Source organism: Aythya fuligula, chromosome 22 (genome assembly GCF_009819795.1).
Source record: "Aythya fuligula isolate bAytFul2 chromosome 22, bAytFul2.pri, whole genome shotgun sequence".
In the NCBI taxonomy this organism is placed as follows: domain Eukaryota; kingdom Metazoa; phylum Chordata; class Aves; order Anseriformes; family Anatidae; genus Aythya; species Aythya fuligula.
This window is the reverse complement of record NC_045580.1, coordinates 2,027,189-2,054,429: the sequence shown is the minus strand read 5'-3', so window position 1 is coordinate 2,054,429 and position 27,241 is coordinate 2,027,189. Positions and strand designations below refer to the sequence as shown.

The following is a 27,241-nucleotide window of genomic DNA, read 5'->3' as shown; positions in this document are numbered from 1 at the left end:
TATATATGTGTATATATATGTTTCCCTTCAGTGAAGGATTGTAGCAACGTACTGAGCCTCTCGTGTTAGGTATTTATTATAAATTTTTGTTTTGTACAGTAGCTGTCTGGAAAGGAGAAGAAAAAAAAAAGAAAAAAAAAAAAAAAGACTGTCTGTGTTTTATCATGCTGCTCCCACATCCCCGCTCCGAAACCCGCAGGAGAGGGGAGGTCTCGCTCCGCATGCGGCCGCCGCGCCCCACGGCTGGGGGCTCGCTCCCCCGGCGTGCACAAATCAGGGCGAGCTTTGCAAGCGGAACAAATCCCACAGAAGTGAGCTCGGGACTTCGGCTGCAAGGGGAAAAAAAAATAAAAATATCGTTTTCTGATTTTATCTTTTTTTCTGTGTTTTTGACTTTGAGAACAAGTCTGTTTGTGACTCTGCCTTTACCTCTTCAATAAAGGATTTCCTGCCAATCACCTTTTTGCTTTTTTTTTTAACGCTTTTCACAGGATGTTTTCTGTCTCCGTCCCAAAAGCAATATTTAAATCTCCCTTTCCAGTAGCTTACTCCGCTTTAAATAAACAGTTAATTCAGCTCTAAGATGCTGAACCAAAACAACATGTGACGGAGCTGACAAAACCCAGGGAGCAAGAACGCTTCCCCAGAAGTTTCAGTCGTCCTCTGTTTTGCAGCCTGCTATGAGCAGCCACCTCCTCTCTGCGCTTATGTACACGCAGCCAATTCTGCTGCTTACCGGGAGGAAACACAGCCTCAGGCTAAAACAGGAGGGTTGCTGGCTCCTTCCCTTTTTGCATTGCAGCGGGACCTCGGTGCTGTTTCTCTATGTGCAGTGCTGTCCTCTGAGACGCAGGGCTGCTGAAACCTGGCACGTGGCGGCGCAGACCTGCCAGCTATTTTGTTGGACTGTGTGGGCAGCGATATCTGGCCCCGGGATGTGTCACTACAGCCCTGGGCACAGGACGCGTGACACCCTATTTATAACCGTGTGGGACGCTCGCTTCAGGTGCCTTCCCTTGGCCCCCGTACAGCCGTGTCCCATTCTCCAGCTCCTGCCCTGTCTTGTCCCCCTCCTTTTTGTCTCATTGCCATCATTGGCTTTGAGTCAAACAATTGGGATTTCCAACAATGCCAAAGGCTTCAGAATATTAACGGGTAGGAAAAAGCCCCTAATTAATCATAGCCGAGCACCGTTACGATTTGGGTGTTATGGAGATAAAAAGGAACAGGGGCATCAGAAAATGAAACTTACTGGAGCTTCCCAGTAACCGTGTCCATGCTGGCACCCCAAAAAGAGTGGGGATTGGTGGGCAGAGACATGCTTCTGTGGCCTCAATGGGGGAAATGATTAGGGTAAGCCCAGCTGCCGCTGCTCCACTTCAAATCCAGCAGTATTTTGGGCACGGTGCAGCCCCCACTGGCTTCATCCCCTTGATGCAGGGCACTCTGCTTGCATGCAGCACCCTGCCACGTTGTGTTGGAGGTGCATGGCACAAAAGAGCTATCTGGACAGCAGGAGAGAGGATTTTCTGAATAGGATTGTGATTGATGGAGAAACACAGCCCAGCTGCCGAGGAGGTGATAGAAGCCAGGCTCCAGCATCCCTGACGTCTTTAAAGCTGGCATCGCTCAGAGGATGCAGGATGGGGAGGGGGTTCTGTGCCACAGGCACAGACATCACAAGCACCTGCTGAAAGGGGGTTTGCTCATGTTCCTGAACCTCATCCCAGCAAGGGCTGGGTTCCCCAACCCGAGTTACTCCTGGATAGCTGCTCCCTACGTGCTGCTGTGCTCATGCTGATCCTTGGTTTCCTTTTTCCTTTTGCTTTCCTCTCTCCCCAGTTTAAACCTTTCCTCCTCCTGTTAGCAGACAGGAGCTGCACGCTCTTTCAGCCTTGTTTTGCTGAATTTATCCAGCCAGGCTCATGGCACGAAGTGCCCTCCTCGTGCTGCAGGGGCTCCATGCAGGGCTGGATTTATTGTCCCTGGGCAGAAGCAGACACCATGTCCCAGCAAGGTCACACCAGCACCTGGTGCTCCAGCCATGAATCCTTCCTCATTTCTGACGGAAACATCTTTCCTGGTGTGTCCTCGGACCACTATGTCTGGTTTAGGCTGTTATTTTCAGCTCAGCTGACATATCCTGGTCTTTCAGCCCCTCTGCTCTTCCAGCTCTCTTTCTCCATGTGGATGCCTGATAAATTCATACTCAGTCACCCAAGCAAGCTGCCTGGTTCCCAAAGGTGCTGGCTGACAGCATGTCAGACGGGCTGCTGCGATTCAGCACACCTCAAAGATAGGATCCTGGGTCCAAAGAGGCCAAAACCCCCAAATCCTGCCCCAATGCCCCCACAGCTGCAGTCCTTGGCACAACATCCCCACCTCCCCATCCTGCTCCGCAGCGTTCGCCCAGGCTCATCTCATTTCCAGGCTCTTCCCCTGACCTCCCACTGTTTTCCTTTCGGGTGCCAGCTCCAGGCCTGATCCTGCACGACAAGGACAGCTGATGCCTTGGGGCTGGCACAGCCAAACCCCGCGGGGGGCTCGCAGCTGGCCCCTGATGACAGAGTTACCTTCCCTGCAGCTGCCAGCAGCCCTGAGCACATCGTGTCCTTCGCAGGATGAACACCAAAGCTGTGCTTGCACAAAAGGAGGGGACACTGGGAGAAAACTGGGGGTTGCCAAAGTGCTCGGCAGGATTGGGGTGATTAACTGAGCCCCAGGGTGCGCAGCAGGCAGGGGCAAGGAGGGGACAGTTCCTGCACATGGGTGCTAAGCAAGGACAAGGCAGCGGTTCTGTGAGGGTGGGAGCAATGCAGGGAGGCTGCACAGGGCACTAGGAAGGTGTCATCTGGTTTCTGTGCTACAGGGAGCATCCCACATGGAGCAGAAAAGCAGCCTTGTAAGAGTATGGGATCTGTTCCTAGGGCTGCTGAAGCAAAGGGAGAATTCTCCTACAGGCTGCAGCAAGGGGGTGAAAAAGCCCTCAGCCAGGGATCACCCGTTCTGGGAGCTTGCAGGCAGTCAGGAAGCCAGAAGGGAAAAGATTCAAGGATTCAAACAAGAGACCAGCCCCCAGAGAGCAGCTGAGCATCTTTAAGCACATCTCCGATGCATCCTGCATCAGTGCCCTCTGCATCCTGCCTGGGGCAGGGAAGCTGTGCAGCCAACAGCGGGTCCCACCAGGGCTTTGAGACCTCCTGGTGCAAAACAGACGGAAGCAGCGAGGAAATCTGCCCGAGCAGCACATTTTTTTTGCAGCAGCAGCAATCAGGAGACGCACAAGCACGTGGGCAGCTTCCTGGTGGGACAATTCCTGTGCATGCAGCCGGCACACCGGAGCTGGACCTGCAAACGCTGAAGGTCAAACACATTCCCAGTCCTGGAGGTTTCAGCAGCAGGAAGAGCAGAGCTGCCACAAAGGGAAGCTGTCCCGGATGGCCGAGCTGCCCTAGGAGCTGCTGGCACTGCCGACACCGCTCTTGCTGCAGGCTTTAAGCCTCTAACGTTTTCCAAAATGCTCAGATCTCATGTGTTAAATGAGGCAAGGCTTCAGGAGTTTGCATCTTGTGTAGAAGCTGCAGGTGGAGGCCAGGAGTCATTGCGTTGCTGTCAAAGGTTTCTCTTAATTTCCCCGCTGGTGTTTGTACCTGCGGAACTGCAGCCAGCCCAGCCAAGCTACAATCCCAAGAAATAAACAAGTGTGGGCTCCCTCTTGGTAGATACAGAGCAGATTTACCACCGTATTACTCAGGTTTCATGTCAACATTTTTCCATCTGTGTCAATGACTCGAGCTCACAATGTTGTAAAATGTGCTTAAGAACAAGTCACCTCTTACGGGAAAGCTGTGACTCTGATCTTTTACACATCTTGGAACATTTCATTTATTAAGTGTGATCCCTGGAGTGGATTTCCCTAGAGCCTTCATGCAGATTTCTACAAAGGATTTGGGGTTGCAAGTATTTTGGATAATGCTGTGGGTGCCGTTCGGTACCCTGAGCCCCACCTTCTCTTGCTCGTGCATCCCAGTTGTGCTTGGTCCAGCACAGATGTAGCCCAGGATTTGTTGGCAGCTGATGCCCAAACCCACACGTGTCCCACGCAAGGAGCCTCCAATACTCTGCAGGGCCTGCTGCCAGCCAGACCCACCCGATTCCCTCACCCAATGCCTTGCTGCTAATTGGAAACCTAACAAGGCAGGTGGAGAACACAGCCAGGAGCTGGGAGGTTGTGTGGGAAAAGGAGAAAGGGGAAGAAATTAAATTAAGGTGCTCTTTTTGTTTGTGTGTGTTTTATTTTATTTTATTTTATTTTATTTTATTTTATTTTATTTTATTTTATTTTATTTTATTTTATTTTATTTTATTTTATTACCTGGGCTGATCAGTTTGGCAGCACTGGTGCTGCAGTCATGGCTGGGTGAGTTAATGCATCCGCTTTTGGGTGCATGCACCCAGAAGTCTCCCTTGCTCACCCTTCTTGCAGTGTTTTGTGGGGGAAATCTCCTTGTGGTGATGTTGATGTGCTGTCATGGGCTCACCCAGCTCTTGGGGCAACACACTTTGCTCACCAGGTGCTCAGCACTGTAAAGAATTAGTTATTAAAAGAAATAAAGGCAACGCGTTGTTTCACCGCGTAGCTTTATGTCTTGGATCCATGCAGCAGGTTCAGCAGCTGTTGGTTTAAATGTGATACTTGTAGGGTTTGGTGATTTCGCTGCAGCACCGTGAGTACCACACTGAATCTTCCCAATAAGAATTTGGGTGTTCAGAGCTGGCCCCTCACCCACCAAGCCCACAGCTTGCTCGAGGCCAGGCTTGGGCAGGACAGAAGCAAGGGCAGTGACCCACCGTCACCTCCACTGCCCGAACCTGAAGCTTTGTACACGAAATTATCCCAAATCAGTGTTTCAAAGCAATGCCACAACACGCTGCACAAGTGTCTGCAGCCAACAAGAAAATGCAAATTGCATCGAGCGCCTTCAGGAAACAGCATCAGCTGCATGTCCACTGAACCCACTTGGTCTGCAGCAATGTCACCACAAAATGCCCTCAGCTCTGCACTTTTTGGGGTAGCATTTGGAGGGGCAGCGATGGTAGCCCTGATTTTCATTAATCTTTATTAAACCGCAGATGGACAGGACCAGATTCTTCCTTGCCTTGCAAATCATGTGTTGTTTAACAGCTGAAAAAGGTGGCAGCAACCTGTGTGCACACACGTGCAATTTGCCCAAATCGGTGCCGTTGTGCTCCTGCTTTTCACCAAAGTAACTTGCAAAAGAGCAGTGCACAGGGTTTACCCTGCAGCTCCCAGCAAACGCAAAACCAGAGGAAGCCAAAGGAGAATGAAGCAGCAGAGAGCAGGATCCCAGAGCCTGCAGGGGTTCCGCTCTCCCCCTGGTTTTGCAAGTAACCAGCAAAAAAAACAGTCCCAGGGTTTTTACACCAGCACAAGGAGTTTGGCCTTATTTTCTGTTGTTGGTGGTGGGGTTTTTTTGGTTGTTTTTGTTGTTGTTTGAGGAGCAGTGTGGTGTTTTCCAGGGACCACTTTAAAATATTTTACCACTGATTAACGTTCTTGGACGGTGGCCTTTCAATCTGTTTCCTGCCTCAATTTACTGAGCACTTATTGCAATAAATAAATAAATAAATAAATAACGTGACCACAGAGAAAATGGCCGCACTAATCACATCAAATTAAACTGCGCTTACCCCAAGTTAGTGCAGATTTGGACCAAATTACAGGGCTGGATTAACTTGAGACTCATTAACTCCCAGCTCCATTGGGGTAGACGTAAACTGGAGGATTCTACTCCCACGTGTGGCTGCGCTTTGTGTGCTGGGGCAGTTGCCTGGGGGGCACCCGCTGGGAAAGGGGCCTGGTCCTGGGGGTGCATGCATGGGGGTGTGCATGGTCTGGGGGTGCACACACTCGGGTGTCCTGTGTGCGCAGTCCCTTTCTATGCATGCATGCTGCAAAGTGCTTGGTGTGCACGGTCCTGGTCCATGCATGCATTGGGGTGCCCTGTGTGCACGATCCATGGGGGTGCACACACCAGGGGGTCCTGTGTGCACAGTCCCAGCCTGTGCATGCACACACTGGGGTGGCTGGGGTGCGTGGTTCTGGGGGGTGCTTGCACCGGGGTGTTCCATGTACACAGTCCTGTCCGTGCATGCACCTGGGCATCCCATGTGCAGTCCTGCTCCTTGCATGCACCGGTGTGCCTGCTATGCATGGTCTGGGGGGTGCACCCCCTGGGGTGTCCACGTGCACAATCCCGCTCTGTGCATGCAGTGGGGTGCCTGGGGTGCATGGTCCCAGGGGGTGCATGCACCGCGGGCGTCCTGTGTGCACCGTCCTGCCCATGCATGCACGAACGTGGGTGTCCCGTGTGCACGGTCCCGCTCTGTGCATGCAGTGGGGCGTGCGGGGTGCACGGTCCCGGGGGGTGCACGCACAGGGGGTGCCCCCAGCCCCGCGCTCTCCCCGCGCCTGCGCCCTCTCCCCCTCCCTTAACTCCGCCCCCTCCCCCGTAGCCCCGCCCCCGGCCCCGCCCCCGGCCCCGCCCCGCGCGGAGCACTGTGGGACACAAACACGGCGCCCCGCGCCCCGCGCCCCCTCCTCCCCCTCCCTCCCTCCTCGCGCCCAGCCCCGCGCGCGCCGCCGCCCCCCCCCTCCTCGCTCCCCCCCCCCCTCCCCTCCCCTCCCCGCCTGAGGGGGAGGCGGCGGCGGCGGCGCCTTCCTCCCGCCCCCCCCCCCTCCTCCTCCTCATCCTCCTCCTCCTCCTCCTCCTCCTCCTGCCGCCGCCCCGCCATGGCCCAGCCGCGGTAGGGGGCTCGGCCTCCTCCCGGGCCCCGCAGGTAACGGGGGGGGGGAACGGGGGTGATGACGGGGGGGGGGGAGGAACGGGAGGTGAGGGGGGGGGGAACCAACGGGTGCCGGGGGAGGGCTTTGGCTGCTGCACCGCGGGTCCGCCCCCGGCAGCGCCCCCCCGCAGCGCCGCGTGGGGAAGGGGGGGGGGGGATAAAAACAAGGGGGGGGCAGCGCCTGGCATGGACCCCGCTGTGCCCCCCCCCAGCCTGACAGAGCCTCCTGTGCCCCCACAGCACCCTCAGAGCACCCTGTGCCCCCCCGGGTCTTTAGGAGCCCCCTGTGCCCCCCCCCCTCAGGCCTGTGGGGTCCCCTTGTCCCCCCCTCAGCCCCTCCGTGCCCCCCACAGCTCTGTCAGAGCCCCCCCATCCCCCTCTCCCAGCCCTGTTAACCCCCCGTCCCCCCCCCGTCCCCTCCTCCGGGCCTGTTGAGACCCCCCCCGGGGCAAGCAGCAGCTGGGGAAGTTGTGCCTCCTGCCGCTGCTTCCATTTATTTATTTATTTCATTTATTTATTTATGTATTCATTTATTTCTCCCCCCCCGCCGCGTGTGTTTATGTAGGAAGGGGAGCCCCCCAGGCTGCAAGGCAGAGCCCCGTGTCCCGGCATTGCCCCCCCCCCGCCCCTCTGCCCACCCGTTGGGGTCTCCCCTGCCTCCCCGCTCCCCCTCCGCCTCTCCCCGGTTATTTTGGCTCCGGCCTGCCCTGCGCAGACACAAACACCGGCACCAACACCGGCACACGCGGGAGCTGGGGGGTCTGTGCCATGCTCCCGGCTCGCCAAGAGCTGTCGCCTCCTCGCCTATAGGTGCCCACCCCAAGCGGGGCACCGCTGCCCGCCCGAGTGCCTCGATGCTCTTTCCGTATGCAGGTTGTGCTGGGGAATGCCTCCGTGCTTGACCGCCGCAGCCCGCTCAAGCGCAGGCACCCCAGGAGGCTTCTCGCTGCCTGCAGAAAGCTGCTGAGGCTTTCCGGCCAAATAGGCAGGCACGGATCTCCCAGCAAAGCGAAGAGACGGCTCTGCCAAGCGTGTTGTACCTGCTGGCGAGGGAGGGTCTGTCTCCAGGGCCTTGTGCAACGGGTGTCGCATCGCCTGGCTACCAAAGGCTGCTGGCACATCCCGTGTCGTGCCCGTTTGCACACACCAGGAGAGGAACAGGCAGTGTTTCGCAGGTCGCCTTCGGGATGCGGGTGTTTGTCCCACATGCTCCCAGGCAGCAGGTTTCCCCGTGTGTCCTTCCATGTCTCCTGTGTCCCCGCAGACACCCGGCGGCAGCTGTTTTGGCGCCTGCCCCCGCAGCGTGGCACTTCCTCGCTACACGTGCCAGAGGGGTCACCTGTTCTTACCCTGCACTTCATGGCTGCCCTGGGTTTTCTTTTCCATTTACTCTCCCAGAGGCTGCTTGGAAGCAGTCTGTGTGCTTCCCGGGGGTCTGCAGATCCCAAGCTGGAAACCTCTGGTCTGAAATTCATTGGGTTTCTCTTTTCAAGTGGTACCTGTAGTTTGGAAGTTGCCTGATCTTGTCAGCCTCCCGTTCTCATCCAGCTCAGAATCTTTCTCGCATGTTTCTAGAAGTCTCCTGCTTTCATTATTCTCCTCACACCACATCCTAGGTTTGCCCTACCCACGTGGGAAACTTCTCAGCTTTCCCACTTAGGTGCTTGCCCCTGCTTTTTCTCTGTGCTTCTCCCGCCTGGCATGGCACTTTCCCTTTCTCCTTGTATTTTAATTTTGTTTGCCCTTTGGGTGCCTGGTACTCTTAGCTTTTATTTAGGTGGAGGAGTTTCCCCCCTGAGGTGCTTTCTGGTTTTGAGCTGCAGGTCACGCTCGTGGTACTGCTCTGCAAACCCTGCGAGGCGGCACCGGGTAGGGATGGCGTTGCTTTGGAGGCTCACAGGCTGGTGTCCCGGAGTCTTGCAGGGCATCCCAGACGTGCTGTGCCTTTCTTCTGCCCCTGAGCTCTCTTCGTGCAGCTCGATGTCCGTGCATAACGCGGATCCGAGCCCTGATGCGCCTGGAGACCTTGCCTGGGTTTAAGTGCTCCTGTTTATGAAGATAGAGCTGAACAAGTGTTAGCCTGCGAGCCGAGATGCAGCTCTACCAACGTAAATACTCCCATTGATGTAAAGCTGTTTATACCAGAAACTGGTTATAATGCTGTAAGTGCGTCTCCCGAGGGACTCCTTCTATTTAAACAGCTGGTTTTAATCTGAGGCTTTAATTGGTGCGAACACTCCGAGCAGTCCCTTTCCAGGGGAAGGGAATTTCCAGCCCTCCTTCAGCCTCCCCAGGTGGATGCTGCGCGGATGCTAGCTCGCGAGGAGGGGAGGCTCGCGCCTGCTTTCCCACCGAGGAGCTTTCCCACTGGTTTTGTTTACAGGGTGAGAGAACTCTTCTGTTTGTGACTGGGAGCTTTGGGGGGCGAGGGTCTCTGTGTAATTCTTCTGTAATACGTAACAGAAGTAGTCGGCAAGTGAAACTGAATCCTTGCCGTGTTTGTTGCAATAGGAGGTTAATCATAAACTCTGGCAACTTTTTAAAGGGGTGGTTTCGTTCTGTGGTGTCTGTTGCAAATGCATGCTGCTCCGAGGGGCTGGTCAGCTGTTTGCCAAGAGGATCAAAAGCAAGTCCAGCTTCCCCTGCGTGTGAAGTTGAACAAGTGGCCCGGCATTATTTTTGGTTGAACCCCGTGACCCGTTTGAAGGAGGCTTTTTCTTTTTGTGTCCTTAATGGCCGTGTGATGTCTGCTATAAGGTGAGGTTGCACAAACACCGCTCACCTGTCACTGATAAGGAGACCTCGGGTCCTTTGCCCTCGTGTTGGTTCCTTCTCATCTGGTGCTTCACTGCTGCTGTCTGTTGCATCTGATAAACTTTATTTTTCAACGATCTTTGGGGATGTTTATTTCTGTAACAAGATGCGGTGATACGTGTAACTTCGCTTTTTTTTTTGGCGTCGTAATTCACTGCTTAAACAAGAAGAAAACCAAACTGACAAATCGCCGAGCGACGCTTGTGCAGGTACGTGACGAGGAAGGAGATGTCCCTTGACGTAGCAGGGATTGTCTGTTGACACACATCTCTCCTGCCTGGTTAGAAGTAGGTTATCCCTGCTCAAATTATGCAACTGTGCAGACAGCCAGACTTCAGGAATTCCAAATACTTCAACGTGTCAAGTGCTGACTCTGAAATTAAATGCTACGGTCGCAGGGCGCGTTGAGTCTGTCGCTGGCAATATGACATCAGTCTCGGAATTGTGCGGCTGAAAAGGGGCAGCAGCTCGATTACCTGGTGCTCTGACAAAGGAACAGAGCCGGGTGGGAAATGTGCCTTCACCTGTAGCAGCGCTTTGATAGCAGGCCATTACTGTTTCAGCAGTATTAAGCAGCAAAAAAGCCCTGAAAACTGGTTTATGCAAGAAGTTGAAGCTCCTCGCTTTGCGGTTGCTGCTGTTGCCTTGAAAGATGCAGTTTTTAGCAAATAGATCTAATTAAATAGTTGTGTACTTACTGCTAAGTAAACACGGGAGTCCATTACTCTTAACTTCCTTTGGAGGTCACATTGATTCTTCTAATGGTTTCACGGGATGAAAACAAATGTCTGGTGCTGCTTGCAGAAGGTGCACAAATGAAATGGTGGTGGTAGGGAGCGAGCTGCAGACCTGGGAAAATGGCATTCACGTGTGTGATGGGGAGGGAGGAGTTGGGAAGGCCGGGAATTTAATTTAGTTCTTTATTTCCATTTAATCAATTTAAGGAAGTGACTTAAACCACGCTTTATTTGTAGACAGCGTGTTTTTAATATATTCCAATTTAGAGCCGGGGAAATAATGATTTCAGACAAACAGGTTTATCAGAGTGCGAGAGGGCTGGGATAATAAGGGCTGCAGAATGCGCGCAGCTCAGCGTGCGGTCGGTGACAGTGGCCAGAAGTAAATCATTAGGGGGAAAGTAGCAGAGCAGACGGAGGTGGCATGGTAATCGTCCCTCAGCGCGTCTACCAGCGGCAGGGGATTTAGAGATGGCCTGAGCTGGAGGTGCGTGCAGACAACCTGTTCAGTTGTGCCTCTTGGTCCCGTCATCCGTGGATTTGCCTAAACCTTTCGAGCAGTTCGTACCTTCAGCTTCTGCAGTGTGCTGTGCAGTGAATTCCACAAATTGTGCGAAAATGTATTTCCTGTTGTGTTTTTTTAAACCCGGTGCATGGTAATTTCATTGAGTGCTGCCTAGTTTCTGTAGCAGCAGAAAGAATAAAGAATCTTTTTGCCAGTCACCTTCTCATTTGCAATTGTATAGATCTGTGTTCTCAGTTTTCTCTTTGTTCCCCCCCAGCTGAATTGTCCCAGGCTATTTAGTACCTCTGTCTGCAGAGGCTGTTCTACATCACCTTTTTTTTTTTTTTTTTCCCTTTGAGGTCTGCCACGTTGTTTTGAGGTGATTCAACCACAACATTTGTTTGCCTGCTCTACCCAAGAAGGTTGAATAAAGGCATTTTTTCCAGAGCACTGAGAGGCTTTCTCATAAAGGGCATTTTGTAGCTCATCAGTGCTAATGTTATAAACGTTTGCTGTGCGGTGTTTTATGTTCAGAAGTACAACTGAACGTCGTCATTGTGCTGAGAGCTGTGTTGCTGGAGGTACAGTTAGGGATACTCGAGAAGATGTTGGTTTATAAGTTTAATTACAGGTGGCACAGTGCATTTGGGTATTACTAAGAGTACCTTATGAAAAAAGTGAATTTATGGTGCGTACTTGCCACAGGTGAGTCTTGTGCTGGGTTTTGAAAGCATTACGATGTGTCCTACAGAGATCCAGAAGTCCTGGAGATGCCTGGTGGCTATGGTGTGAGTTGGTCCCACGTTAGGGATGGATATTCACATGGTGTTGGAGTGCTGCAGGTCCAGCAGCTTCTGAAGGTTTCTTTCAGCTTTTGTTGTTTGTTTTGTTGTTGTTGCTTATTTTAGTGGCTATATACCCATGGTAAGAATGATGTACTCCAAGAGGTTTCTGTGAGATGTTAATAAAGATGCTGGAGGCTTAAAAAAAAAAAAGCTAATGGATGAAAACAAAATGCACAAAACTCTTTATTCCCAGCCTGAGCCACGCGGTTGGTTCTCCCAGCCCAGGTTTGGCCATACAAGGCAAGAAAGCGAGAGAGCCTGCATTGCTGCTGCTCACCTGACAGCAGCTTTTTGGGTAAACACCAGGATTTTGAGTTTTCAGGGCCAGGAAGAACTCCTTTTAGGCATTTAATTTTACCTGCATAATTGAGTCATTAGGAAAATAAAGGGTACACACAGTGCTAAGAGGGCGATGACACAACCGCATTCCTGCCTTGCTCCAACTTGTTGGGGATTCTTTATAGCCGCTTCCGTCTGAGAGGCGGCTGCTTGTTGCCGTGTCTGTGACACCCCGACTAGCTGGCCCTGGGCCACGCCGTCTGGGTCGGCGATGCCTTTTTGCTTCTCGAGATTGTGCCCGACGTGTGGCTGCGCCTTGATCTCTCTCCCCTTTGCTCTTTCCGCAGGTTCTCCGTGGCGTTGCTTGTCAGCGCAGGCTTCTCGTACTTCTGGCAGGAACGGGGCTAGCACGCTTCGGGGAGGGTTGAGATTTGCATTCTGCCTCAGAAAAATTAATTTATTACAGTTAATGTGTATTTCATTAAGGTGTAATGCTTCCTTGCTAATCTGAAATTGAAGTCGGGGAAGGAAAGCTGTCATTTCTTGTAATAAAACTGAGTACTTCAAACAACAAATCAGTTGACAGGTAAGCTTTGTGCTGAACCAGTAAAAACTAGCACTTAGCCAAATTTGGCTGTCACAAACCTAATGATTGTGATGTGCAGTTACAGTCGTTTGTTTCTGCAAAATGAGGCGACAGCTTTGTCATTTGCAAGTGACAAAAATTAAAGCCTCGCACACAGTCAGGTAGGAGGCAGTGCTTGGGGGTGACAGCACCGGGGTGGGGAGCGGAGGGATTCCTCAGCTCCCGAAATTGTGTTGCTGCTGGCGGCTCTCAGGGCATAACACACCCAGGTTTTGTCCTGGAGGAACAGAAGAGATGGTTTACTTTCCAAGGGTGGTTTTTGCTGTGCCATCAATTAAAGTGATGTCTGAAATCGACTCTCTTCTGTCTGAAAAATGCCTCGTGTGCCCTCTTTTCTCCTCAAAGTCGTGTAGTAAGGCTTGGCGGTGCTCTGTAAGGAGGTGTACACGTGTGTGAGGAAGCACAGAGGTTTTCGGTTCACCTTTTGACTCTTCCATGGATCTAATGCAGTAGAGCTACCAAGAAAGTCTTTGAATATAATAGTTTGGCATGAGGATACAAAGCCCATGCCATTTTTCTCCCCGCTTCTTTCCCATGGCACTCTCAAAAACGGCTTGGGGCTTTTGGTAGTAATTTGGGAGGGAGATTGGGGTGAGCAGGCTTTGATGTACATTGTTCCAAAGTTTGTTGAGATGCTTGCAGAGCTTCTGAGGGCAAAGACTGCGATGCTGTGGATAGCCGTGGTACAACAGGAAAAATTATCTTTCTGGTGTTCGTTTAGATGAGAAGGTTGCTGCCATGTGGCAAATAAAAGCACTTCATGGATTTTTGGGGGCAATTTACAGTATTTAGTAGAATTTAATGTTTGACTAGTATTTGTTCTGAGACTAGTAGCATTCCCGCAGCTCGGTCGGAAGAATTGCCTAACCCAGTGCTTCCTGCCCCACACACTCAGAAGTGCTCGACCTCAGGTCAGCGAGGCCGCGGGTACCGGCGGGTCTGGGTCTCGGTTCGAGCTCCTCGCTGAGATGGGGAAAATGAAGCCTGGTGCTTTGTTACGCAGCATGGGAAGAGGTCGTGCTGGGGCTTGTCTACACTGGGAAGCCGGGGACAAACTAGATTGGAGTTAGCACAGGAGAGAACTTTGAAGAAAGTGTTTAGAGCGTGTTAAAATGACGCTGTTGTGGAAAGAGTGGTTGAATTTGAATGTGTGCCTCAGGGATGTAACATCAGTCCGCTCGGTATAATCTCATTATGTTCTGGGGCTTGCCTGCATGACGATACTGCAAATTCATTTGTTGCTTTTATTCTAGGAAAACAAAACAAAACAAACAGGTTTGCTTGTGTGCTGGTGGTATGAGCATCTCCAGCACGCACTTTCAGGGCAAACGGCTGTTAAACTCACCGTGTAAGAGTTTGGTCGTGGGCTTTTTCAGAGAACTGGTGAAAAAACAGTTGCAGGGCAATGAATGTGTGATGTATCACAATACATTCCGTCTAATGAAGTTTGCACATTAATTTTTATTAAGAAAATAAATATTGCATATATAGCAAGACCTCTTAGCTGTTATTGCTCGCGTTGCTAAATGAGCCTCAGTTTTAAGTACAGCCTGAAAATGTACTTTTATGTGTTATATGGAGCACTAATGTGAGATTCCTACAATGAAAAGTTCAAAGTGCTGGAGGCTGGGGAAAGTGGCATTTATCGAGTTTGCTTATTCAACCATGTGAAAGCTATATTAGGCACATAAAGTTTATACTTTGCACTGCAGCTTCAAAAAGGCAACAAGTTAAATCTGGGTCCTTTGAAGTAGTGAATGGTAACATTCTGTTCTCTGAAAGAGCTGACTTCAAATGATCACACCAAAACTTGAAAAACTGTCGTGGCTCGTGAAGACAAGACTTGGAGAAAAAAAAAAAAAAAAAAAAAAAAAAAAAAAAAAAAAAAAACACAGGATATGAAAATGTGTGGAGTTGCTTGCGTGTTGTTAGGGATGGAGCAGCCAGCGTGTTGTACCTGGCTCCGTTCCCGAGGCTCTTCACCCGTTCTGCACCAAAATGCTGCGAGTTGCTGCTGTCCGCTCTCACCAGGTGCATCTTAAAAGAGCTCAGCTGGTGCATCAGGTGTGCCATTTGTTGCAGCCAGCAAGCTTCAGTGATGTCGAAAGGTGTGGAGTCCTTTAAGAGAACATCTATCTTCTCCACGTATCTGTAAGTGTTTTAAGGCACATCTCATCTTCTAGGTCTTGCGTAAAAAATACTCAGTGGCGTCAGACCAACGATTCATGTGTGGCGCACGCTCCAGTACTGTCCTGATTATTGTAATCTCTTCTTTTAATTAGATCCTGAGATTAAGCACTGTCTTGCTGATCAGTGCACTTAATGGATGCCCTGTTGGTTCCAGCTAGTACATGTTGCTGTCTGAAATGTCTGGTTAAGTCAGGTGCTCTGAGAAGACCCAAGCATAGCTTACTTTAGAGACAAGGTAAGCAGCAGACATGCAGGGAAGAAGAACGCACCAAAAAATCCTCTTGAGAACCTTTTGGGAGGCTAAAATAGATCCTGACAACCACCTGACAAAAAAATGAGGTATTAAAATAGTCTGGTTATTCTGTGGGCCTTTCAGTTAGCTGCTCAATTTAATTAAATGCTATGGAGATCTTTTCTCCAAAGTCACGTTTAACTAATTAGCTTCCAGATTGTAGCTCAACTCTATTAGTAGGTCCCTAGTATATAATGGTGGGTTTTTAATTTCATACTGTTGGATTTCCAGTGAATTTCCGTCTGTTCCTAGGACTCGAGTTAAGTCATTTGTTTTTACGCTTTGTGCTGATGGTACATCTAAGCCTTTTCATCAGCATTTTTTTTTGAGCCTGTGTCTCTACGGAAACACTTGGAGATTATTGCTAAAACAACTCCTTATGGCACTTCACAGGTAAATTCTTTAACCTGTCATTTCAAGTACACAAATTACGTCTTTTTAACCAGCTCCTTAGCTGACTTGTAGTTTGTCTATTCATCTTGTTTTTGCTAATAATTCTGCATGTCACGTTATTCAAACATTTTAATGTAGTCCTCATCTTCTGTGGCATTTCTGGTTTTTTTCTTCTGAAAAATGCATTATCGAGTTAGTGTGACATACTTCAGCTTCAGTAAACACAGGTGGTGTCTCATTTTCCGTTTGGTTTCTTATTTTCCGTTCTTCTTTTCTTCATATTGTTTTCATTCAGCCAGGTTCTGCAGTTGTATACAAACACCTAATCATATATCACTGCTGATCTTTGAGAGATGAAAACATCTTTATGTTTTTAAATAACCGGAGCTTTGGCACTAAATATTTGAGAGATTGAATTAACACTGTGGTAATGTTGCCAAGCCTTCTGGCAGGTGCGTGCCACACAATAAGACAATCTTTGAACAGTCTTGCCTCTTCTCCTAGTACAGTAGCACCTTTTCTTGAAAACTAAACTATCAGATTGCATGTTTATAATCACAGAGCGGTGTCTAATGGAAACATTTTTAGATTGACTTCTAATGAAAGGAGTGGCAACATGTTTTACACACCTACAACGTGATCTTTAATCTTCAAGTTTTATCTAGCCTAGGAGTTGTAGCTATGCTTTAATCTTGCTGTAGTAATCTAGCACACTGAGTGCCCACATACAGAGCTCTCAATTGCCTGTCAGTGGTTCCCAGGGTGTTTTGGTTACAAACTTCTGTCAGCTCGCAGCTTCTCCCATCAGTCAGAAGGGTCTGCTCTTGGCCATGGCCGTTTGCAGTGCTGTGCAGATTCATTTTCATTGCCCAAAGCCAGTGGGACCGAAACCATTTAGCAGGTTGCATTTCACTGTATATGACTTGAAGTCCAACTCTGTGACACCTTCCACAGTTAACCGATTCACAGATAAATGGGGAAATTACTATCTGCTGTGAAGCTGCCTCATGGCAGACGTAAGTTTGTCAGCTGCGGAGACCAAAGCTCATTTTTCTCTTTGCCCGAGACATGAGCAGAATGTCTCTGTAGAAATGAAAAGAAAGGCTTACAGTAAGACAAAATCCTCTTGCCAACTTGAGGTGGGTCAGGAGGAAGTCTTGTAGGCTGCTTCCTGTAGGCCACGTATACGGGATGATAAAGGACATGAATAAATCTGGAAGTGTCACTTTCACGAGGAAATGACAAGACGGAGCTGCACAAGAGTCTGTTGCAAGTGTGTGGCTGCTGGTAAGCTTAATGAGGGTGGCCTTGGCATCTGTAATCTGTTACGTTCAGACAGATGACTTCTTAATTCTGCCAGATGCAGGGGTTGGAACAGAGCTCCTTTGAGTTTCAGGACATGTTTGGGGCTTCTGAGCAGATACAGTCTGCAAAGGATGTGCTGGAGGATGTTTCAGCCCAAATTGGTAAGTTCCATGTCGTGTTCCATTTCATCACTGGGACATTTTCAAAGGTTTATAAAGGCACTTTTATCGACCGATCCACCTTCGTTTGGGTATTTGCATTTCCATCCTCTGCCTTCTGCTGGACTCTAATGTAGGCTCCTGATTAGGCCGTAGTAGTTCTTTCTGTCAGCCTGCATCCAGACTGCCTTTATCTAATATCTCCTGCTACATTGTTGCAATAGGGCTGCTGAATTTTTGCATTCGACTTCTTGACTTTGTAAATGAATGATCTAGAAAAAAAAAAAAAGACATACTGTGCTTCACAGTATGTGTAGAAACAGCAGCTCCTGAAAAATAATGGTTTAACTAATGGTTTATAGCCTTTTCTTTGTTAAGACCTCGTGTTACAAGAACAGCATCTCTGTGATGTGTTTTATGTTGTTTTGAATATTCTAAATTACTTGGGATTTAAGCAATAGACATGTTCCCTTGTTTTTCATTACAGTAAACGTTGCTTTTTTCACATATCCAGCAAACATGCTGCTTTTACACCCAGAGGCAGTCTTGTAGCGTGAGGAAGACTTTGGTCCTCTCACTCTAACTTCTGTACACTTTTTACTTGGAGCATTGTTTAGAACCAGTATAACTGAAATGTTTGGAACCAAGTAAATATTATCCCGTTTATTCTTGGTTTGGATTGCTTTAACAGAAGGTATTGTGCTGTTTAGTTGTTAAATATCCATGGTGTAAAAAAAAAAAACAAAAACTTCTGCAAAACTGAGGAAGAGACAGAATAGCAAGCTGCACCTCTTCTGGTGAACGAGGCTGAAACCGTGTAACAGGAACAAGCAGAAGTAGATTGCAAAAGCAGTGCCTTTCCCATCCCGCCTTGTGGGGAGGTTTGGTAATACGGTGTTACCCAGGTCCCTAACAAGATGCTTTGGCTTCTCTCGCAGGCCCCTTCAGTTCTGTTCAGATCAGCTCTGAGTCAAGACAGCCGTGCTAAGTGGATGCTTCTGGGAGCAGTGGTGGTTAAGGGACTGGCTCCTGGAGCTTTGACAGAGCATGGACATTGACAGAATATGGCAGGAGCATGCCCTGCTCAGCCAAAGCTTTGGAACCCACTACCAGGCACTGAGTAAGGGTGACAAAAGAGTGTGGTGAGCAGGCCCTGGGCTCACCGTGACAAAAACTGAGGAGAGAGCTGAAAATTTTCTAAAAATTATTTGTAGGAATTTGCACAGAAATGTGAGTTCTTTTGTTAGCTTCATACAAGTTGTGTATCAATTTCCTCACCGCAGAGTAAACTGCGTGTTCCAGGACATGGAGAGCTCAAGTTCAGTGCATTTGGCAGCAGCACTGGTTTCTGATCAAAGCTTACACCTTGATGCCTGTATAAACAGTTAAAGCTGAAATCCTGAAGAGGTGGATGTTTTGCTCATTTTCCCTCTTGTTTGGTAATGCACCTCAAGAGTAAATTGGATGGATTAGAAACAACAGCAATTAAAGCACGGTTGCCAAAAACAGTACCTGGGTTTTGAATGATAAACTGCAAGGGTGATAAATGAGTGGGAGCCGTGGCATCTTACACAGGAGGAGTATCAGCACTTAAGTTGAACTTGAAGCTGAAGTTCCAGTCATGCAAACCTAAGACAGCCTGTACTCTGCTGCCACAAGTGAGGGGAAAGGCGTCTGTTGTTACTACAAAAATTACATGCTCAACTTTCCTTCAAAATGTATATGTAAATGCTTTCTAATTTTATTCTCTCAGAACTGTTCTGTTGCAGCTGACCTACCATCTCAATTTACAATAAAACTGTTTTGTAGAATAAACTGCTGTTTCTAGCACCCCAGCACTGGTCTCAATGCTTTCAGCAGCTCTGAGAATTAAAATGCACCTACCAGCTTTGTGTCACGCAAATCTACTTTTCTGTCAGCTGTGTTGTTTTTTTGCTATCCACATTAAAGATTAATGTTTTCAATAGCAGTGATAATGTGAGTCAGTGCTATAACTGCCATCAGAGATTTTGCCATGCCCTCAAACATCTTCTCTGTTCTCGTGGCATGTTACAGTTACGGCTTTTCCATTCTTATAATTTTGAGAAAACTTAAGGGATGTGTTAGGAATATGAACCAGATATTTTGTGGGCACTTGATGTTTCCAAGTAATTATTTGGGTAGAGGAGCTATCAGGTGCTTTTCCTCCTTGTGCTTTGCAGGTAAATACTATTTCTAGTCTGTCAGTGAACTTAGAGTAAAGGAATAATGAGTGCTTTTGCACCTGCATCTCAGTATCCTGTACTGAAGAGACTTACCTTGGTTGGTGCCAAGCAAGTAAAGTTATCATATCCTGGCACAGCTCAGGCTTTCCAGATGTGAAAATCTTTTCAGCAAGTTATTGTGATGGGGTCACAGCCTTGGTACTTAGGCTTTGTAAAACTCAGGAGTTATAGGATTTGTGAGGAGCTTAGCTGGATCCTTAGTGATTTCTTGAAGATGTGGGGTTGTTGGTGGTGGTCATTGCCATAGCGTGGCTTCAACAAGTGTTAAACAGGCCTGGGTGCATGGAGTTCATCTTTAATCTGAAAATTATGTAGGCTGTTTACATAGGCTTGAATCAACGTAGAATTATTTGTGTGCACTTAAACGTTTGAAGCAGCTGTTGACTGCTGGTGTTTTAGTCCACCTCTATGAATGCAAGTTCTGAAATACCTCCTGCCACCCTCTGCACCAGCACCTGCTGGTATGTAGTTGAAATTTGGGAAGGTCTTTCTTTGGGAAGTCTCTGCTGGACCTTTTTCAGAGGAAGAGGTGACTGTTTGGGGAGCAACTTGCAGCCATAGCATCTTTGGAAAGGATTCCTTCAAAGAAAAAAGATGAAGTGGCAATATATAGGTATAAACTTCTCTGTGAATACAGAGAAGCTAAGAAATGCTTTTTATAAACGACCGTAATTGTAGATGGAGTCAATGGCCTCAAAACCTCTGGTGTATGAGATTGTCAAAAGTGGTGAGCCAAAACCACTCTTTTACGAAAGAAATGACATTATCAAATTCAGCACTTGCGGAGAGTGTTCAAAAAGAAAAACATACTTTCGTCTGTGTTCTGCTGTGAAAGGGAATGTTACTGCTAACAATAAATAGATGGATTGTAGCATTTCTAGGCTTCAGCTTCAGATGTGGAATTACTCTACAAATAAAGCTCCCAGGTGGAGCTTTCCAGAGGTTGGTACCTCGCTGTCAGCAATTCTGTGCTCTGAGGCCGGGCTGTGCTTCCAGCGCTCCTCCAGGATGCCGGCCAGACCTGCCAGAGAGCCCTGTCCAAGAACAGAAGCTCCCCACAGCCTCCTTACAAAGGAAAACACCTCAAAATCATCCTCTTCTGTGAAGCTGGGAGGAAGAGGGCACCTGAGGAATTTCAGTGTCTTGGGGTAGTGAAGTGGGAATGGTTTGGGGGGTAAAGGCCTGGTTCCAGGCCCAGAGACCAAGGGCCGGGTCAGCCCCAGGCCTGGATGCTGTCACAGCTTTTGCAGGCTAGCAGTATCCCCTCAGACCCCATTCATAGACTGCAGCTCAGCATTTATTTCATGTTTTAACACAACCGGTGTGTTTATGAAGTAACTAGTTTAACACTAGCTCCTTTGTGCAGTTACAATTTGAAGTATGCTATCCTAGAGGAAATTGGAGTTGCAACCACTGCGTGCTTCTCTGGATGGTTCATTTCCCTGGCCTGCTCACCCACTGCAGCTAAAGGTTACAGGTTTGCATTCCTCAGATTCCAGGACACCAAAGTGAATGCTGTGCATTGACGTAATTTTGAGCAAAGGAACCTTGTGTTTGCCTTCTCTTCTCATAAATACCGCTAGGCTTGGCGATGGCAGGCTGATTTCAAACTAGGTTTGCTGACCTAAAATGCTGTTTTAAACAAAGTTTAGAAAGCGCTGTTGAATCATTTGAAACGGGAACGGTTTGTGAGCTCCAGCCAGCAGTTTTGTCAAATGAAGCAAGGCAAGATTTGTAGTGGGAGATAGTACCTTTTAATAGGCCAGCTGGTGTTGTTGGGGGAAACAGATGTGTGTTTAGATAGACAAGTGTTTCAAGGCTGAAATAGAAACAGCAAACTTGAAGTTAAGTACACACTCAGAGCAGTTGTTCTAACTCAATTATAAACTTAATTATACTAACCAGTGAGGCACTTTGAGGGAGAAGGGGGTGCTGGTACCTGTGCAGCAGAGGGGGATGATGGCAGATCCTGGTTTTGTACCTCTGTGGCTCAGAGCAGCCAATTGCTGCCTCTTGAGCACAGAAGAAATAGAGATGAGGTGTGTTGTGAAAGTTATGTTAGCAGCCTAATATTTTAGGTAAGGGTGTAGTTGGGCAGTGCTCCTAGTTCAGCCATTGGAGACTTTCCAATTCATGCATTTCTCCCCACAGACGATCCCCGGGCTGCTGCCGCTGCGTATGAGATGGTGCTGTAACCAGTGGCCAAGAAGCAGTCTGGGTTATGAGTAAATTTCCCCAAAGGTAGCTGTAGTGATCCCATTTACACCATGACTTCAAAGTTCAATGAACAAGGAGCTGGGGAGCAGGAGGGTGGGAATTTCCTGTGCATTTTGGCACTGGAGCTAACGTGGCATTTCTATACCTGGAGTCAGTTGGTTCTCATATTCAGAGAAGTTGTCATATTTTGTCAGTGTCCTCGGGTCAGGACACAGTTTAAAGGTGGGGCGGTAGTTCTGTGGTGCTAAAAATGAGTTGTAAAATGATGTTGCCAAGTCACAAAATGAATGCAAACAGTTCTCTGAGTGTGCTTCACTGACTTGTTCGAAGAAAAACCAAGACCGTTCTAGGTACTATGTTTTAAAAACACTGATTTGAGTCATAGTGCTAGTCAGGAGATGAAGAAGCAACTTTTGCGTATGTGGAACTGGCAGGTCACATAAGCCAAATTTTTCAACCATTACCATTTCTTTTCCATTTACAGGGCATAGTATAGAATTTCATATTTACTGCTTCTAAGCACAGAAGCTTGCCATATGTTTAATCGTTGTCACAAAACAGCGTTTGTGAATTGATAACTTGGTAAAACTTGTTTTTTGTTAGCCTTGACACAGTAAGAATGAGCCAAGTTGCTCTGACTACTTAAAGGTCAGGTCTACATTAGTGCTTGTAGGATTAAAAAACACCCAGACCTGAATTAATGTTCAAACTAATTGTACAAAGTCTTTGGTTCTGTAGCACTTGCCTTCAAACTGCTTTTGCCCAGGAGTGGAGAAAATTCTCTGGGAGTCCTGAAGTGCTCTTGTCTGACTTCTCACCTTGTCCTGGGATCAGCGCCTTGGCAAGGTTGTGAATTCCCACACGTTTCCAGTGTGGGAATGCACGCTGGAAAAACCATTCGCTTGAGCTGCAAGTGTCTGAGGCAAAGTTAAAAACAACTCTGATGCATGCTGAAGTGCCCCGTTGAGAATATTTTAACAACTTCTGAAAGTATCTTTACATTTCCTTCTGTTTCTCTTGAACTCTGAAATACTTCTCTGTAGCGTGGGACAGGGCAAGGTGGACGTGAGTGCCCTGGTTGGGAGAGAGGGGTTGTGCTGCCAGCAGCTGGGAGGGAAAAGCTGGCCCCCATTTCTTTGACACCAACCCAGGACCTGCTTACAGAACCGCTGATGGTGTTTGGCTTAAAGCTGAAGGCAACATTTACAGCTCCGACTCATTTATCATTTGATACGCCTTGATCTCCAGACCCCAAATGCTCCCAATGTATTGTGCGTTTAGTTCGCTTTTGGTTCTTAATCACTCCCGAATGTAGTACCACATACCTGAGCATCTAACAACTGCTGTCAGGGTGTATTTAATAATTGGATTATTGTCAGGATAAAGCTAATAATTATATCTATCAATTATATCTAATAATTGAAAATAAGCTTTAAAAAAAGTCATTTTGAAATGTTGACAATCCAAAGACTTGAGGTGGGGTTGTAATGCCTTGGTCCTTTACTCTCTTTTATCAGAAGGACTTACTGCAGCTATAAAAGTGCCCTGTGCCACTGAAAACTTAAAAAAGAGAATTGAATGCTTTAGGACCTGTCTGAGCTTTAGCATCCCCATCTTTTCATGTGAAAAAATACTTCCATACTGTTTAAATTATCTTCTAAAAATATTTGACAGTTTTACTACCTTATTAACTATAAATAGCTGGTATTGTTTCCCCTCCCCAGCCCAGCTCTTCTGATTTTACTGAAAGCAGCATGCATATGCATACATCCTTCAGACTGTGTAGGAGCCGCTTGTTTGAGCAGCGGTGTGTCCGAGGAGCAAGGGACAAAGTCATGTTATGGAAGTGACTCGACAAAACAAGGTCCCACGTTCATGGCAGGCGCTCTTCTCATGTAATAAATTCATTTAAATTTATTGCACTGCCTTCCGCTATTTTATTTTAAATTCTGTAACCAGATCAAGGTCAAGGAAGCAGAAGATGAAAGGGGAAAGGAAGCCAGAAGAGGGGAGAGGCAGGCAGGAAGGGGGAAGCAGGACAAGCAGTGCTTCAAAAGAGGGTTTGAAGGAGGTGAGCAGGAGAGATGTCTCGGAGACGGGAGGGATTGTGAGCGTTACTCATTGAGATGAATGGAGAAGGAGGATTGTGATTAGTCTTCTGGGCATATAAGTATTGGGAGTATTGCTTGCCTAGGTTTTTCTCTTTGTTTACCATTCTATATCAGTGGTGTTTCTAAATACCAGATACACTGTTGATAGTCCTTGTGCATGTATTCATCTTTTTGCAGCCAGTTCCTGAACAGGGGTTCTGGGCTTCTGATGTGCCAAGGAACTGCTGCAGCTACTGGGAATTCAGCAGGAAGGGTATCCTAAGGCCATTTCAGAATATGCTGTTACAAGATTTTACTGCAGAGTTTTGGTCTGAGATCAATTAAATATGCTTTTCATTTGATTCATGCTGGAGAACAAACAGTCTGGATCTTCAGATGCCTCCTGAGGTCGATATGTTTTCTTTCACTGAAGAGGAGTGTTTTACTTGTGCTCAATTTCTTCTTCTGCAGTAGTGTGAAATTTCATTTTAAATCCAAATGGACTTACAGTTTCACTCAGCCTTTATGTGTATTAAGTCTTAGTCTCTTCTCTAGAATAAACGTTTTTCCAGTGTGAAAGGGTTTGCAGTACCAAAAGTGAAATCAGAGGACAAGAAGAAGCCGAGTGCAGATGCCTGTAGAACAGGATAGGCTCTGACAGCTGCCATTTAAATATGTGCTAAGACTTGTGAGACTGGTGGTAAGTTGTTCCAAACTACAGCGAGCTCTGTATCTGGGAAGCTTCACATGCACAATTTGCAGGAGTGGTATGGTTCTGGGTATGTGTAAGGAAGAGGCAAAGGGTGATGTGAAGAAGCTGACTGACTCCAGGAAATAATCAGATCCAATTATGTTATTGATGTTTAACCGCCAGCTTTACCAGATGATGTTTCTGTATCATGTTAATTACGTGACTCATGTAGAACACAGAAGACTTTACATGGAAGCTTGGGGGGCCATAAGAAGGTGTAACATTACAGCTTATTTTCCCTCTGTGGTGGAATAATTCAGAAAGAGTTTGAGCAAACACGGGAACCAATTTTATATTTTTTTTCTTTTGGAGATGGTCTTTACAGCTGCCAGACAGTGTGGGACATACGGTCCTCTCTAGTCCTTCAGGACCTTGCACAGAAAACATGCATTTGTTCCTACACGTAGATGAGAACTGGTCCCCGAGAAGGCAGTGTGTATTTTTTGTAAGAAAAAGTTGCACTACCTGCATTATTTATCACATGTATAAAATCAATTTGTGTCTATTTGATTTAAATCCAAACTTCACTTTGAGGTTTGTAATCCACTGTGTTTTTGAAGAAATTTTCAGTAAGTTCTCATCCTAGTCCAAAATTATTTATTAAAAGCAGCTTTAGGCAATCAGTACCTGCACTACAGCAGTAAAGCAGAGCTATTGGCAACTATTATTTTGTGTTTACTAGCTTGAACTCTGCCCTCTGAAAATTCATGTTGTAGTTTCTCTAAAACTTCTGGTATTAAATGCCTTCTCTGGGATATTTGCCTGCTCCTGCACGCTCATAAGTGGATCCAAGAAAATGTCTATTCCACTTAAAAGGATCATTCGACAAAGTCCCTCAGGCTTAAGAGCCATGAGCAATAGTTTCCTGAGCCCAGAAAATAAAAAATCGAGGTTTCTTACACAGATGATGGTTTCAAAAATGCTTTCTTTGTAGTGTTACAGGCACTTGTTTTTCTCTAAACTGTGTTGGAAATTTGTTCTGAGCGGACAATAGCAGAAATGTGGGAGACGATATTAGTGATAGACTGCAAACAATTTGGTCTGCATTTTTGAAAATTACAACTGAGTAATTGCATTTTTGTATAGTTAATCCATTGCACAGTCTGGATCCTAAAAAATAAAATAACAAACCAGGCCCTAGAGGATTCCACTGCATTTTCTTCAAGCAGGGTCTGAAATAAAACCACTTCGCTTTTGCTTTTTGAGATGAAAATGATGGCTCTTCTCTTTGTTTTAGGATACCTGTGATCTCTCGTATGTGGAAGGAACGCTAGCAGAAAGGTGAAAAAATGGGTGTTAAAACATTCACTCATAATTCCCCTGCTCACAGTCAGGAGATGCTTGGAAAGCTGAACATGCTTCGCAACGACGGACATTTCTGTGACATCACCATTCGCGTCCAGGACAAAATCTTCAGGGCGCACAAGGTGGTTTTGGCAGCCTGCAGCGACTTCTTCCGATCCAAACTCGTTGGCCAAGCAGAAGACGAGAGCAAGAGCGTGTTAGACCTGCACCACGTGACAGTGACTGGTTTTATACCCCTACTGGAATACGCTTACACGGCAACACTGTCCATCAATACCGAAAACATTATTGACGTGTTGGCCGCAGCCAGCTACATGCAAATGTTCAGCGTGGCTAGCACGTGCTCGGAGTTCATGAAGTCGAGCATTTTATGGAATACGCCCAACAGCCAGCAAGAGAAGGTGCTAGATGCAGGCCAGGAGAACAGCGCAAACTGCAATTTCACTTCGCGAGACGGCAGCCTGTCTCCGGTGTCTTCGGAGTGCAGCGTGGTAGAAAGAACCATTCCCGTGTGCCGAGAGTCGCGAAGAAAGCGCAAAAGTTACATCGTCATGTCTCCTGAGAGCCCCCTCAAGTGTAACACGCAAACAAGTTCCCCTCAAGTGCTGAATCCTTCAACTTCTTACCCGGAGTCCAGAAATCAGCCTGTAGACTCCTCCTTAGCTTTTCCCTGGACTTTTCCTTTTGGAATTGATCGAAGGCTTCAGTCTGAGAAGGTGAAGCAGGTGGAGAACTCTAGGACTTTGGAAATGCCTGGGCCCTCGGAGTCCAACAGAAGAATTGCAGACTACGTGACGTGTGAGAGCACGAAAGCCAGCTCGCCCCTCGTGATCGAGGAAGACGTGCGTGTCAAAGTGGAGAGGTTAAGTGATGAGGAGGTTCATGAGGAGGTATCGCAGCCTGTTAGCGCGTCCCAGAGCTCCCTGAGCGATCAGCAGACGGTCCCAGGAAGCGAGCAAGTTCAGGAAGATCTCCTGATCAGCCCACAATCTTCCTCTATAGGTATGGCCGTTTCTGGGGTTACAGATGTACAAGTGCATGCGTGTGCACTCATGATTTTACTGGAGGAAATGTGTTTGTGTTTTATTTTTGTGGAACTGCTTTTTTTTTTTTTCCTTTTTAATGAAATGTTACATATAAACCCTGGTGAAGGGACAGGACTTGGAGCTATTTAAACAACTGGAACGCAACTGAGGAAGGTAGGCCTGCTGGTAGACCTCCTGATTATTCAGAAGGGATTGATAGCCCCTTTTTACTTCTGGTTGCTTGGCTGGGAAAAATAATTCTGTTTTCAGTAGTGTCAAAAGGCACGATCCCAGTTACGCTGTAACACCAAATCTGAAAGACTTATGGCTTGTAGCCACAGAGGGACAGAATGGTACTTTGCATCAGACATAAAATCTTGTATAACCATGACAGAGAGCCTTTGTAAGAAGATTTGCAAAATAAGTGGTGGAACACTGTCATCTTAATGTCCCAGACGAAGGCAAAACCACACAGTCATAATACTGAGAATCTTTCCATTTCTGTGAGGCTTGGTTCTCAAGTTGCTTCTTCAAATGCTGCCAATTGCTGAGAGAAAC

General features: G+C 47.6%; 1 protein-coding gene across 5 annotated transcripts in view; it reads left to right on the top strand.

Annotated features, from left to right (window-relative positions):
- The first annotated feature begins 6,805 nt into the window (after nt 1-6,805).
- The window catches only part of ZBTB44 (zinc finger and BTB domain containing 44), a 35,454-nt gene continuing 15,018 nt past the window's right edge, over nt 6,806-27,241 (top strand). For 4 of the 5 annotated variants that reach the window (XM_032202032.1, XM_032202030.1, XM_032202028.1 and 1 more), the window contains exons 1-2: nt 6,806-6,861; nt 25,591-26,660. In XM_032202032.1, coding sequence (XP_032057923.1) covers nt 25,643-26,660 — 1,018 coding nt within the window. In that variant the 5' untranslated portion in view covers nt 6,806-6,861; nt 25,591-25,642. Of the gene's footprint in view, nt 6,862-8,929; nt 8,976-25,590; nt 26,661-27,241 lie in introns of those variants that run through there. The other variant, XM_032202029.1, reaches the window with a different exon arrangement.